The sequence below is a fragment of the Mobula hypostoma genome, chromosome X1 (genome assembly GCF_963921235.1).
Source record: "Mobula hypostoma chromosome X1, sMobHyp1.1, whole genome shotgun sequence".
NCBI lineage: Eukaryota > Metazoa > Chordata > Chondrichthyes > Myliobatiformes > Myliobatidae > Mobula > Mobula hypostoma.
In genome coordinates, this window is record NC_086128.1 from 3370480 (window position 1) to 3386366 (window position 15887).

The 15887-nt window shown below is 42.5% G+C and overlaps 1 protein-coding gene across 1 annotated transcript in view; it reads left to right on the forward strand.

The window, feature by feature from the left end:
• LOC134340479 (integrin alpha-8-like) overlaps window positions 1–12831 on the forward strand; it is a 148476-nt gene extending 135645 nt beyond the window's left edge. The window contains exons 26-27 of the mRNA XM_063037790.1: window positions 4131–4253; window positions 11507–12831. Of these exons, the coding sequence (XP_062893860.1) occupies window positions 4131–4253; window positions 11507–11560 (177 nt within the window). The 3' untranslated portion in view covers window positions 11561–12831. The remainder of the gene's footprint in view (window positions 1–4130; window positions 4254–11506) is intronic.
• Window positions 12832–15887: the final 3056 nt, after the last annotated feature.

Below are 15887 nucleotides of genomic sequence, written 5' to 3' on the forward strand. Positions count from 1 at the left end.
CTTGGATCCAATCCTCACCCAGCTTACAGCATCTCTCTCATCACATCTCCACTGTCTGTCCCCATCGCGCCTTCTGCGCAAAGCCCACAAAAACAATAGCTTACAGACACACAGGAAAGAATAACATCTATCCCAATTAGTTAGCAAATGAATACAATTCTCATAATTCAGTAATTATAACCCAAACAAGCTGCTACCGTTAACTCAGCAGTTAACATTACAGAGAAGCCATTTTATTATAACATAACAGAGAAGCCATTTTTTTACCCTTAGCAGTAACATAAAAGAAGAAACCCTTACATTTGTAAAATGTACAAAATTTACAAATCTATTAATGCAAAGCAAACGTCTCCCTGATAGAGCAGAGATGATCCAAAGGGAAACCAAAAAGACCCCACACTGTCTCAGGTCTACATGACAATCAAAAATGACTGGAATGTGCAACAGAAGCACCATTTCCCCCATTTTTACCAGCGCGAGATGAACTTGTCTTTGTTGGGGGTTGCCTTATATGCGGATTGAGAGTTGTTGTACCATCCAAGCTGAGTGCTAAAATGTTGGAAGAGCTATGTGCTGGTCATCTAGGCATGGCCAAAATGAAAGCATTGGCTCGAAGTTTTGTCTGGAGGCCTGGGATAGACGAAACTGGCCCATACCTCGTCTCAGTCCCATATGATCTGACCTTCTCCTGGCCCAGCGCTTACTCTCCATCTGAACATCGGATTCTGCCGCTTTGAGCAGCAATCTGAACCAGCCCCAACCTTGTCACTCTGGCCTTTTCAATCTGGCCCAGCGCTTAAACCTCCGTTCAAATAACAGGTTCTGACTCTTGGAAATGCTGGACTTCCCCGCCTCGATCTGGCCTGTAAATTTACAAGAATAACTGTGAATTTCAGTCATTTCTGAAAGTGAATGGAATAAGATATTACATCTGCACCATACCACCCAGCTACAAATAGCTTGGTGGAAAGGTTTGTTCAGAGTTGAAAGAACACACACTACACTGACACTGAATCAGAAGCTCACCAATTTCCCCCTTGCATATGGCAATGCAGCACACCCCACAACCGACAATTCACCAGTTATGCTGTTCATCTGTCATCCCTTGCATTCACGCTTGGATCTCCTCAGACGGAGTAAGCAGGACAAATTGAGGTCTCCTCAAACAAGAAGGTTCAATGCTTTTCTCCTGGACAAGCAGTCCTTGTGAGGGACTACAGAGGTGATCAAAAGTGGGTAGTTGAAAAGAATAAGAACAGAAATGGACACTCTCCTACACAGTGGAGAATTGCATCTGATACCATCTGAAGATGACACGTCAATCAGTTGAGAAGAGTACAGTCAATTGTTAGAGAAGAAAGTGTCCAGAGCTGTCAGAACCATTTCCTGCAGTTCCAGAGTCAACTCCTGCAACCACCACAGAGGAGGTCCCAGAATCTGAGATTGTTTCACAGCCACAAGTCCCACCTGCTGAGCAGAATGACCCTCACTTGTCAGGAAAGACATTATCCCACAACAATTAAAAATCCTCCACAGTGATTAAATCTTTAGGCCTGAATGGAACAATTTAAAATTTTCTATGCTGTGGGTGCCACAGCATCCTGATTACAGCCAAACACAACATAGATAGTAGTTGTATAATATTGCATAATGTGTGTGTGTGTGTGTATAGATGACTAGAGAGCAATACATTACATATTTGAGTTGAGATTCATTCTCTATTGAGTTGGAGTTTATAGCTAAGCAGGGAGGAGTGCTGTGTATTTAATATTTCAGTAATATTGTAAATATATTGTTTGATTAAGTATTGTTTGCATAAATCATTATAAGTTGTATGTAAGAAGTATGTAACATACATTATGTCGCCACCATGTCATATGTGCCCGTGTCACTAAAGTAAAACTAAGCATACCTGTTCTCCCGGGCTCCCATGTTTCTGGAAAAAAAAAGTAACCATTCGCAACACCTGCTTGCTAACTTTTTGGGAGAGTTGTGATAATAAAATTTGGATCTTTCTGTACTTTGCTCATCTGCAATCTTTCTCTGTTTAGATAATTCTTCCTTTTAGAGTCATCTTACTGAAGAGCATGACCTCACACTTTTCCACATTAAAACATCAAACTCTATTTGTCAAGTGTTCTCCCACTCACTTAACCTATCCACATCAAGTTGTAGACCCCTAAGATCCTTATCACAACATTCTCCCCTGCATGTTTTGCAATATTAGCTAATAGCTTATGTCCTCTTCCTAGAGCAATAAGTAATCTGCTTCAGAAATGAAAATTATTGAGTCAAAGTTCAAATCACACCATACCAACTCAAGATTTTTTAAATCAAATCTTGATTTCAAGAGCCAAGAGGTAATGTTGCAGCTATATAGGACCCTGGTCAGAACCCACTTGGAGTACTGTGCTCAGTTCTGGTCACCTCACTACAGGAAGGATGTGGAAGCCATAGAAAGGGTGCAGAGGAAACTTACAAGGATGTGTGGATTGGGGAGTATGCCTTATGAGAATAGTTTGAGTGAACTTGGCCTTTTCTCCTTGGAGTGACAGAGGAATAGAGGTGACCTGATAGAGGTGTATAAGATGATGAGAGGTATTGATCGTGTGGTTAGTCGGAGTTTTTTTCCCAGGGCTGCAATGGCTAGCGCGAGAGGGCACAGTCTTAAGGTGCTTGGAAGCAGGTACCGAGGAGATTTCGGGCAAGTTTTTTACGCAGAGAGTGATGAGTACGTGGAATGGGCTGCCGGCAATAGTGGTGGAGTCAGATACGATAGCGTCTTTTAAGAGACTCCTGGATAGGGACATGGAGCTTAGAAAAATAGAGGGCTATGGGTATCCCTAGGTAATTTCTAAGATAAGGACATGTTCGGCACAGCATTGTGGGACTAGGGCCTGTATTGTGCTGTAGGTTTTCTATGTTTTTATAATCTTGCAATTTTAAATCAAAACTTAGTCCCAGTGCTAGAACGCCATTTAAAAACCCAAATTACTTCACTAATGTCCCACAAGCAAAGAAATCTGTTGTCTTAACCAACATGTGACTCCAGCTTGGTCAATACAGTTGACTCATGACTATTACCTCAGTTCAGAGGATGTTAGGGTTGGAATGACAGTGATATCCACATAGTGTAATTGTATGAAAAAGAAGCCACACATCAACTTTGTGATAGTTTTGAGAAGTGCTTCCTTGCTCTTAAATTTCTTCTGACATTCACTGGCAAGTAATCAAGTATAAAATCTGACATGATTTTTGAGAAATTCGAGAGTTTTCTTAAATATAACTGATGTGGCTTCAAAGTGTTTGCTTGAACATCTGTGAGCACCCTGTGTTTTTGTTAGAAGTGATGCTAAACCATTATGTTGGTATGCAGAAAGAAAGAAGAAGAAAGCCCTTAACTCCGAGTGGAGTCATCGGGATGCTGTCATGACGGCATTTTTTTTAGCAGGTTTTCTTATTTTTACGAGGCTGAGTTGCTAGCTCGATGCTCAACCCAGCACGGATGGAAAGCCTGCAAGGGAGCCAGCTGGATTTGAACTCAAGAGCCTTCACTCCGAAGTCTGGCGCTGATGCCACTATGCCACTAGCTGGCTATGTTGTTATGCAGCTTTATAGTAAATTGAGAGAAGGCTTTCAATTAATATCCCAGTGCTGAAAAGAAAACACGTTAATTTGTGGTGCTTCCTAAAAACCATGTAAACAAATGCTATTAGCATCTGTTCACTTTGTGGATTAGTTTAGGCTGGAGTGCAGGACTCATTTATTGTAACGTCTTAGCATTCAACATGACTTATTTAAAATTCTGGCATAAAAGATCCTAGGTACTCATTTTTCATGGAATTAAGTGTGTGCTTGTCATTTCTGCAATCTGTGGTGCTAATTTAGTTGAGTTCACATGAACTGAGCTAACAACATTGAAGCAATCCAAAGAAGGCCAACTTCAGTCCCATCTTTCATAATGTATCGATGTTATCTGATTACTTAGTCATTGGGAGGAGCACAAATCCATACTCTGCTATTCTCCTACATTTTGAAAAGTGCATTTTCCCACTGACAATTAATTTTAACTTTTCTTGAAGTGTCGCAAATGCCATCCATCATAATGGTTTGATTCTTCTTTTTTGCAGGTAGAAACTATAATTGAATCGAGTGAACCCGAGGGTGCTGGGAATGTACCAGTCTGGTGTATTATTGTTGCAGTGATTGGTGGCTTGTTACTTGTAGGTCTGGTGACATTCATCCTTTGGAAGGTATCTATCTGTGCATATGAGTGTGTATGAGCAGAATTTAAAGTGAAAACACCTGCAGATGCCGGCAGTCTGACATAAAAAAAAAGCAGAAATTACTGGAAAACTCAGCAGAACCTGTTGTAAATAGAAACAGTGTTAACGTTCAGGACTGGGAAACTGAGATTTAAAAAAAAGAAATCTTTAAGTTGCAGTTGTGGTAACTTCTACTTTGAAAAGGCACACTCGACAACTTCATGCCCGAAGAAACAACTTTATCTCAAACATCAAAACCGTTATTTATATACAGAGGCTTTTCACAACCCATGCGGCATGGCAGGAACACGATATACAAAACACACCAGAAGTGAAAAGAACGGAAGTAAAACCACCCCCCCATTATCCTAATTAGTATTAACTTACTTTTAATAATGCTCACATTACAACACTTCTCCCCCTTTAAAATCCAACATTCCCCAAATGTAAAAACTGGGAAATAAAAACAGTGGTGTTATTAACTTGCGTACCCCTGAAAACTTATACTAGTATCTCAGTAACAGTTTATCAATCCAAAACATCTGGAAAACATGACAGATTCAACATTCAATCTAACAACAACAAAAAAAGAACTGTCCCGTCAAAGATTCAGTCTGTCAGGAGGTTTACGAGTGTGCTGTGATCTGCAGACCACCCCCGGTGACCCAGCAGGCACCACTGGTGAGGGTGTTTTGGGTGGATCTGGTTTTGGGGGCATGAGAGGGGTCTGTGTGTCTGCTTGAGAACGTCCATCCTCCTCAGGGGACCCCGACCCCTCTGCCAGCGTCTCGCCCTCTAGCAAAGTCACTGGTGGACATGCTTCCAACGTAGTCTGACTCACAAATGGAAACTCCATGGAACAGTCTGCCTCTGAGCCGGTATCATGATGCAGGTGCACATGGTCCTGATGTCTGCGGAAAACCCACCCATCAGCCAGCTTAACAACATAGGAGACGGGACCACTCTGCTTAAGAATAATCCCAGGCAGCCATTGCTGATTGTTTCTCACATAGACATTGTCATCCGGTTTTAACTGTCTCTCTCGCACATGTTGATCATGTCCCTCCTTCTGCTTTTCCTGCTTTCTCTCCACTTTCGCCTTCATGTCCGGGCGCAGCAGGTCCAATCTTGACTTGGGCCTACGCCCCATGGTAGTCTGTGGCGTGAGGCGGTATTTAAACAGGAAACGTGAAAGCCGAATGCTAAGAGAGTCCCCTGTCATCCGCTTCAGGCCTTCCTTCACTGTCTGAACAGCCCACTCAGCCAGTGTGATGAATGCTATTCTGCTGCACGAATTCACTGAACAGCTCACTGGTGGACATCAGGCCATTATCAGTAACCAGAGTGTCAGGCAACCCGTGGACTGCAAACACTTGCCTGAGTTTGTCTATGGTTGAGGGGGCTATGATGTTACATAGAAACATAGAAAATAGGTGCAGGAGTAGGCCATTCGGCCCTTCGAGCCTGCACCGCCATTTATTATGATCATGGCTGATCATCCAACTCAGAACCCCGCCCCAGCCTTCCCTCCATACCCCCTGATCCCCGTAGCCACAAGGGCCATATCTAACTCCCTCTTAAATATAGCCAATGAACTGGCCTCAACTGTTTCCTGTGGCAGAGAATTCCACAGATTCACCACTCTCTATGTGAAGAAGTTTTTCCTAATCTCGGTCCTAAAAGGCTTCCCCTTTATCCTCAAACTGTGACCCCTCGTTCTGGACTTCCCCAACATCGGGAACAATCTTCCTGCATCTAGCCTGTCCAATCCCTTTAGGATCTTATACGTTTCAATCAGATCCCCCCTCAATCTTCTAAATTCCAACGAGTATAAGCCTAGTTCATCCAGTCTTTCATCATATGAAAGTCCTGCCATCCCAGGAGTCAATCTGGTGAACCAAGATGGTGAACCTAATGTTGCTCATGATGTGAGCTTCGATCCATTTAGAACGCGCATCTACCATTACAAGAAACATCTGCCCCATAAAGGGGTCAGCAAAGTCCAAATGTAGCCTAGACCAGGGGTGGTCTGGCCACTCCCATGGGTGCAAAGGAGCTGGTGGTGACATATTCTGATTAGTCTGACATTGCGTGCATGATTTTACCTTGTTCTCCAGATCCTGATCCATTCTTGGCCACCAAACGTAGGATCTTGCAAGGCTTTTCATTCGAGACACCCCTGGATGAGTCTCATGAATTTCCTCCACTATCTGTGAATGGCCAGGGGGAGGCACAATGACCCTCATCCCCCAGATAATGCAGCCATCCTGCAGACTGAGTTCTGTCTTGCATTTGGCATAAGGCCTCAGTTCCTCTCCTTCCACAACTCTGGGCCAACCTTGTAAAAGAAAAGTCTTGACTTGGGACAGGACTGGGTCCCTCTCTGTCCACTGCCTGATCTGGGTTGCCTTTACAGGTGTCTCTGACAGCCTCTCCAATGAAATCACAGTCTCTGGAAGCACATATGTAGCAACAGGTGTCTCAGGTAAAGGTAGTCGACTCAGTGCATCGGTGTTTGCATTATCCCCACCCACTCTGTACACTATAGTGTACTGGTAGGCTGACAATGTAAGAGCCCAACGCTGTATCCTGGCTGAGGCTAGCGGTGGGATGCATCGAGTCTCACTAAACAGGCTCATCAGTGGTTTATGGTCCGTATAAATTGTAAATACGCGTCCATAAAGGTACTGATGAAAGCGTATGACCGCAAAAACAATGGCCAGACCTTCTTTGTTTGGCTGTGAATATCCCTTCTCAGCAGCTGTCAGGGTAAGTGAAGCAAAACCAATAGGCTTCTCTGAACGGTCCTCCATTACATGTGAGAGATCTGCCCCGACTCCATAGGGCAAGGCATCACATGCCAGGGTGATCTCCCTGTCTGGGTCATAGTGAACAAGCAGCTTCGCTGAGTGGTGGAGTTCTTTCACTTCCTTGAAAGCTTTCTCCTGCTCTTCACCCCACTGCCACTTAGTGTCATTGTGAAGCAGCTTATACAGTGGGGTCAAAACCCTTGAGAGGTCAGGAAGAAACTGCCATAGTAATTCACCATGCCCAAAAATGATCTGAGTTCCGTGATGCTCTTGGGGCTTGGGGCTTCCTTAATAGCTCTCACTTTGTCCTCCACAGGGCAAAGCCCCTCAGCGGTGATCTTGTCCCCAGGTAAGTCACACTCGATGCCAGGAACACACATTTTCCGCGTTTCAACCGCAGCCCTGCGTCTGAGAGCCCCTTCAGCACCCGTTCTAAATTAGCCAGATGCTCCACCTCCGTAGCCCCCGTGATCAAAATATCATCAAGGTACACTGTTACGTGTGGAATCCCCTGCTGCAAAGTGTCCATTGTCCTTTGGAAAATGGCAGGGCTGGACGCCACTCCAAACACCAGGCGACTGTACTTGAATAATCCCTTGTGCGTATTAATTGTGACGTACTCCTTTGAATCCTCGTCAAGCAGCAGCTGTTGGTAGGTGTGACTCATGTCCATCTTTGTGAGCAGCTTACCCCCTGACAGGGTCGCAAACAGTTCATCCACCCGTGGCAATGGGTACTCCTCCAGCCGAGAGACCTGATTCACCGTAAGCTTATAATCTCCGCATATCCTCACCGTCCTGTCTGCCTTCAAAACTGGAACAATGGAAGCCGCCCACCTTGAGAACTGGACGGGCTCAATAATGCCTAGCCTCTGTAAATGTTCCAGCTCCTCCTCAACTTTGCCTTTCATGGCATAGGGCACTGACCTGGGCTTAAAGAAATGTGGTGTAGCCTCAGGGTCAACATGGAGTTTCACTGTCACACCCTTCAGTGTGCCCAGCTCATCCCTGAAAACGTCACTGTACCGCTGCAGAATGTCCTCCATCGTGTGTGCATACTTGATTTCATGCCAGTTTAGCCAGATTTTGCGAAACCAATTGTGACCCAAAAGACTGGGCCTCCTGCCCTTAGCTATCACCAGCCTGGTTTCAGCCTTCTGACCCCTGGCTGAAATGTCCACATATAACACCCCTCAATGAGGTATGGGCTGCCCCATATAGGTCCTAAGTTTGAGCTTTGACGGTCTAATGGGAGGCAGGTTGGACCCCCATGTCCTCCTGTAGATCTCCTCACTAATGACCAATGCAGTAGCTCCTGAATCAATCTCAAACTTAGTGTCCTTTCCCCTGACAGTGACTGTGGCATAATATGGTTCAGGTGGTTCCTCATCTGTTTCCACTGCAAACATGTTGTAGGCCCATGCTGCCTCTTCATCTGCTTCTTCTAGAAGGTGTGTGGCTGCCTGAGCCTGTTGAGTTTTCCAACTTCTGCACTTTTTAGCTAAATGATCCTTTTTGCTACAAGCATGGCAGACAGTGTCTTTGAATTTGCAATCATTTACATAGTGCGTCCCTGCACACCGGAAACATTCCACCTGCTTTGCCTGTTTACCAGTCTCCCTCCTGACTTGGTGCACTGCCGCCGACTGCGACCTCCCCCCCCCCCCCGCCATGTCTTTTCTGGATACCCTTGACATTATTAGCAGCTATCTCTATGCCTTGGGCAATCTCTAAAGCTTTCTTGAAAGTCAGCGGTGGGCAATGTTGTATGCCGTGATTATTAATGCCGCATACCAATCTATCACGGAGCATGTCTTCCAACACCACTCTGAAATCACAATGCTCTGACAGTTGCCGAAGCTCGGCCACAAAATTGGCCACAGACTGACCTGGCTTCCTGAAATGGCTGTGAAACTTACACCGCTGGACTATCACAGAAGGTTTCGGATTGTAGTGGTTCCCCACAAGCTTGACCAGTTCGTCATATGGAATGTCCCCTGGTTTCCGCGGTGTGGCTAAATTCCTTATTAGCTTGTAAGTCTTTGCCCCACACACACACTCAGGAGAATAGAGCGCTTCTTAGCCTCCTCAGTAATTCCATTAGCACAGAAAAAGTGTCCCAACCTTTCCTCATACTCCGGTCAGTCCTCCGTTAACTCCACAAATTCACCGATAGTCCCCAGCGTAGCCACCTGAATGTGAGGCCCCTTACCGGCGCTGCTGCTCCCGTTCAAAATGCGCCGACACGTCCACAAAACCAGTTTACCTCATCACCAAAAATATGTGGTAACTTCTACTTTGAAAAGGCACACTCGACAACTTCATGCCCAAAGAAACAACTTTATCTCGAACGTCAAAACTGTTATTTATATACAGAGGCTTTCACAACCCGTACAGCATGGCAGGAACACTATATACAAAACACACCAGAAGTAAAAAGAATGGAAGTAACCCCCCTATTATCCTAATTAGTATTAACTTACTTTTAATAATGCTCACATTACAACAGCAGTGTTGGTTGGGATGGATAGGTTAAAAAGAATATTGGTAAGAGGGTAAGACTTGGTAAGTGGGGCATTCAGGGGGTGATTATGCTTCTTTGTTTTTTTTATGCTGCTAAGAGCAGCTAATGCCTGTTGTAAGCCATCCATCTGTGGTTTAGGGTCTTATTTTTACTATTAGTACAGCCCTGATCTACTAGGAATATCACAGTCATGCCATTAGCAATGCAACACAAACAAAATAAGCACAAATCACAATCTTCTTGCCACTTCCCCACATGACCTAGTCTCACCCCATCACAGATATTCCTTTTGTGCTGGCCATCCTTTTCATCATCCTCTACAATTTAAAATTGCCCTTTTATCTTCATTTCCAATTCTGATTTTTTTTTAAATTCTCTGGCAGAAACATTAGCTCTGTTTTTCTTTCCACAGACACTGTCTGGCTTGCTGAATGTTTCCCACATTTTCTGTTTTTAAGACTTAATATAAGACTGTCCATGAATATCAGGGCAAATTGGTGTTGTGTAAAATCAATTATTGAAACTTTGGGAATAATTCTCACTATTGCTTGGTCACAGGAGAGATGGGTTAGATTATTTGTACATTGAAGAATGTGAGTCTTTTTTATTTCCAAAACTCTTATTAGGGATGAAATTAGGAGTGGCTTCTTTAAAAAAAAAACATTCAGTTCATTATCTTGGTGTTAAAGTTAAAGTCTGTCGGGAACCTTGTGGCCCATCAGGCTGGTGCTTATGCCGGTTTCCGTGGCGTGAAACGACTGAGAGTACGAGACCCCCCCCCCCCCCCCCCCGGATAGGACGCCAGTCTATCACGACATATTACCTTGGTGGTGAGGATAATAATTATTGCATGTTGTCTAGTGAAGATTCAAGAAAAAGAGAACCAGACTTCAGGAAAGGTGAAGGGAATTTGCTCATGATAAATTTCCAGTGTGGAAATATTTGGTAAAATCCCCAAAATTTAATGGACCAATGGTACTCTAGTGATGAAAAGTTGAAAATAAAGTTCAAAGTACATTTACTATCAAAGTATGTATACATTATACAATCTTGAGATTTGTCTCCTTATAGGCAGCTACAAAACAAAGAAACTCAAAAGACCCCATTTAAAAAAAAGATCATCAAACACCCAATGTGCAGAGAGAGAAACAAACAAATCATGCAAGCAAATAGCATTTTGAACTGAAATCCACAGACCCTCAGCTCAGCGCAGAGCCAAGAAAACCTTGCAGAGCAGCAAGCTGAACTGGCCCGTCCCTCACCTCAGGCCCCACCACCCTGACTTTTTCAATTTGGCCCAGTGTCTGAATCATCGTCCAAACATTGGGATCAATTGCTTCGATACACTCTGGTGCCTGGACCCCACCACTTCAATTTGGCCTGTACCCAACCTTTCCAATTCAGCCCAGTGATCCAACCTCGGGTCTTCCTCACTCTTGGCTACAGGCCCACTCCCTCACCTCCCCTTGGTTCTGCCTCATCAAATTGCCTCCAAGTCCAAAGTGATGTCAGTCTATTGTTTATGAAGATAGTTTACCAGAAAAAGAATGATTAACAAACTATTTAGTTGTTCTCCTTGTTTCGTTAGACATCAGCCAGAAGTCACTGAGATACATCAGTGCCATATTAAACCAGATGCTAGCGCCATCTTCAAGAGAACATGTGGACAATTCAGTTAAAAAGCAGCTGTACCATGTCTCAAGTTTAATTAAAGTATATTGAACTCATCTTTGCCCAAAGTATTTTTTGTGTGTGACAGGCAATACATTAGCTCTGAAATGAAAGAGAAGATGACAGATAGATCTGGAACTGGGCAAAACTGCAGCACTTGGTACCCCTGACACTGAATGGGAGGAGATGTTTAACACATTTTCCAATCCCTAACATTCTTTTCTTTCTTTGTTACAGTGTGGATTTTTCAAAAGGAAACTGCCACCAACCGAAAATGAGGAACTCCTGTGACATCTAACCAATAACAACACCCGTTTCCCATCTTTTGCAATCTGAAAAAAAACTGTGGTCTCTTCAAAGCCCAATGAAATTCCGTCAGATACATTTTCACCTTCGTGCTAATGGGGTCAATTCCCTTCACCATCAGTTCCTTCATTAACACCAACAATCAGAAAATAGTGCACTGGGCAGCCAAGTAGATCTCATGAGTACCTCCATTAGGCTAGATCCCCAGCAGAAACCAGAATGTGATTTCTAAAAGTATATTAAAGTAATTACTGACCTTGCAGATGTCTTAATTAAAAATACTGAGTCACAGTTAAGACAATTTTCTAAACATAGATAATTACTTACCCAGAACAAGCTCAAATAATCTGAACTAACCACTATCTTTTGTTATGAGACAGGCACAGGTGTAGTTTGTTCTTGCTTTTTATTTCCTATATTGCACCTCATACTCTAACCCACACAAAACGGGGAAATCATATCCAGCCCTTCATGGTTCATCCTCCTCCTCTGACTGTTATAGTGATCATCAACTCCAATTACCCCTTTACCCTTCTCAAATCCCCTTCATTCTTGCATTTCTTTCAGTCATTGTACTCCACTAGTCCCTTCTCCAGTAAGGCACCTGCAGTCTTCTAGTAACAGGCAAAGCCCTATCTTAGTATCTCAAGGAGCAACTATGCTATTGCATGCATATTTACCATGGGTATTTTGAACCTCATTTCTATGGGCTATATTCTACTGTCAGTATTTTTCCAGTTATACAGATCAGAACCTGCCAGTTTGAGATCCATTTGTATTAGTGTGTTTTAAAATTGTAGAGAGTCAGTTTCCTCTTCACTTTGGTTTGTGAGTTTTTTAAATGTTTCAATGATTAAAGATATTGCACAGGGCAAAACTAAGCTAAGTGGACAAGTCCCGTATTAATTCTGCTTATTTCTTTTAAGCTTCCCTGTACCTTTCCCCCCACCCCACCAAATAATTTTCTTTCAATTTCTTTCTCAATAGCTACAAATTAAAAAGGAAGGATAATGATGTCCAAAGGATCAATGAACAGTAGTGAAAGGCCGGCAGGGGGGGCGGTTATTGCTCTAATTATTCTTAATAAATATAACAAAATAACTGCCATGACTGTAAATAAATAGTATCTCAACAAATGTGGAATTTTGGTTTTAAATTTCTCCTGAAGTTGGAAGTGATAATTTGTGTTAGCAGTTCTATTTCTCCAATTCCTAGGGGTTGCAACAATTATCTGACTTGTATGGTTGAAAAATAAAATTTTGCTGAAATTAAGATTCAAGTTGTCACATTAACTTTACTCACACAATGGTTAGTGTCATTAACACTGTGTTATTAACATCAATAATACTGGACCAAAGCAAGGAAGGTTATGCAGTTGTTTATCTTGAGATACGTCAAAGTGATTTTAAACTATTCTAACTATAGAATGCAATTTAGAGACATAAAGCACAGAAAAAGACCCTTCTGGCCAACTGGTCAATGCCAACCAAGATTCGTATCTAAGCTAGTTCTAATTACCTGCATTGGTCCATGTCCATCTACCCTTCCTGTCCAAGTGCCTTTTAAATGCTGTTAATGTATCTGCCTAAACCACTGCATCTGGCAGCTCAGTCCATATATAGATCACCTTCTGGGTGAAAGTATTGTCACTCAGGTTCCATTAAATCCCTTCCCATTCACCCTAAAGCTACGTCATCTGGTTCATGATGCCCAACTCTGGGGAATTCACCCTGTCTGTGGTCCTCAGGTTCTGTAATATCACCCTTCATTATCCTACAGTCCAGAATAAGCTCTCTCTTTTACTCTGTCCCTCAATTCTCAGAAAAACCCTTGTAAATCTCCTCTGCACCCTTTTCAGCTTAAGCGAGTTCTTTTTAGAAATGTATTCATCATTAGTTAGGGTGCTACACACAATGATGATGTGATTGCAAAGAGGAGGGGACAGAGGAAGTTTGAGGACTTCATCAAGAATTCAGAATTACAGGTCCACAATCCCGTATCCGAAATCCTTGGGGCCAGTTGCATTTCGGAATTCAGAATTTTTTGGATTTCAGAAAATTGATAATTATATTGATAATTAACCTGTCTCAATACGGTGGACTTTAGGACCTGGTGGAGCTCCGGACCTATGCACATCCTCCCGTATACTTTAAATCATCTCTAGATTACTTATAATACCTAATACAATGTAAATGCTATGTAAATAGTTGTTATACTGTATTGGTTAGGGAATAATGACAAGAAAAAAATCTGTACATGCTCAAACAACGAGTGCTGGAGTGAGAACTTCTGGGTTTTCCAGATCTGTGCACTTTTACAAACACTATTACAGTTTATTTATAGAGTAATATACTGATAAATGAAATAGGATAATTATAGACCATAAATACACTAGAACATTTTATTTCCAACAAAAACATTCAATAAAACATAAAAATATACAGCTTCAAATGAACGGAATCAAACACATGGTAAATGACTTATTGGAATAAATGTAGAAAGCAGATACTCTAGGACATATACTGTATAGGTTCAGACTAAGCGAAATACGTACAGGTACCTCTAGTTAAGTTGCATTGTGTCTGGCAAACAAAGCTAAATACTCTACAGGAACCTGATGGGCCAGGAACAGGATTCTCAAGTTATGAAGCAGCACCACGACAGATAGCGTTTTTAAAGACTTATTCAAGTGTCATCTGTCTCATTAACATAGGTTTATGTCTAAGCAATCTCTCTTTAACTGAGTAAACTGCCATAATCTCTTGCTCACTGATAAATGCACATTGTTCAAGGCCAGCAATTAACTGATCACACATTTTCACCATATCATCATCATCAGTAGTTGTTAATGTTTTTCTATGAACGTAGTGCCAGTACAAAGCCGTTTCATCAGCATTGTAAATTTGTTCAGGGCTAAGGTTTCCATCAGATATTATCTTGGCAAATTCGTCAATGTAATTTTCAGCTGCTTCATGATCAGTAGAAGCTTTTTCACCACAGATTTTCAGATATTTTACACCATGACGCTTCTTAAATTTCTGCAGCCAACCCTCTGAATATTTTCTGCGTTATCGATAATGATAGATGCTTCCTTCTCTTTTTCTCATTGTTACCCATAGGGGTATCTGCAGCTCTTTTTGACATTTTCACAATGAAATTAAACACAAAGTCAACAGTGAACACAAAATATCAGCGAACAGCAAATGTACATGTAACCAGTACGAGCACTGAGCCACAACTGATGTCTGGCGGCCTCTGCTATACTGCCACGTCACACCTGAGTGACGTCAGCTGTTGGCGCCCCAAACAAACCTTGTTACGACACGCTCCACACTCCACAAAAAAACTTCGGTTTTCGGAGCTTTTCGGATTTCAGAATTTCAGATAAGGGATTGTGGACCTGTATTACTATAAGGAAAGGTTAAATAAACTTTGAAAGCGAGGAGGTGTGGGAGACTTAACTGTGGCATAGAAGATGACAAGTGACCCAGAAAAGGTCAATAGGATGGACCTTACCAGGGGTCTAAAGTCAAAGTCAAATTTATTGTCATCTGCACAAGTACATGTGAGCACAGGTGTAATGAAAAACTCACTTGCATCAGCATCAGAGACACAATTCACAAGAAAAACAAGAAGAAAACAGTCCATTGTGATGTAAAGTGGTCATGGTGTTATGCTGAGGTAGCGAATAAAGCTGGTTCAAAAACCAAATAGTTAAAAGAAATCAGGACTATGAATTTAAAGCAATTGGTCAGAGGATTAGAGCGATGAGGAAAGGTCTTTCATCCAAAAGGAGTTGAGCCTCTGGAACTCACTCCCTGAAAGGCTGCAGGAGGCAGAAGCCCCCAGTATGTTGAGAGAGTACCTGAAAGTGTAAAGGGCCATATCCTGCAGACTACACACTCGGTACTGGAAGTGGTTAGACTCGGCTGGGTAGACACAATGGTCAAAGTGGCTGCTGCTTCTGCCGTACCTTTTCAATGTCAGAAGAGCAGCAGGCTATCTGCATAAAGAAAGTTCTCACAGGCATCATGGTGATGATGCACCGGACAAGCAATCTTACTGCTCCAAGTTTGGAGACAAGTATCAGCCAGGACATGAAAGAGGTCTCATGCAATTGGACTGGAAATGATGCCAGTGAATCTTCTAGAGCCATCTGAAAGTGTAGCCAGAAATTCAGTTTTAACGTTTTATTCGGAAGTTGATACCTAACTTTGCAACACTCCTTGTTTTATTAGCAATCTCAATTGTGTGTTCAATGATTGGATTCGATTTAGTTTTTCTGACTTTCAAATGAGAAGCACGATGCTGA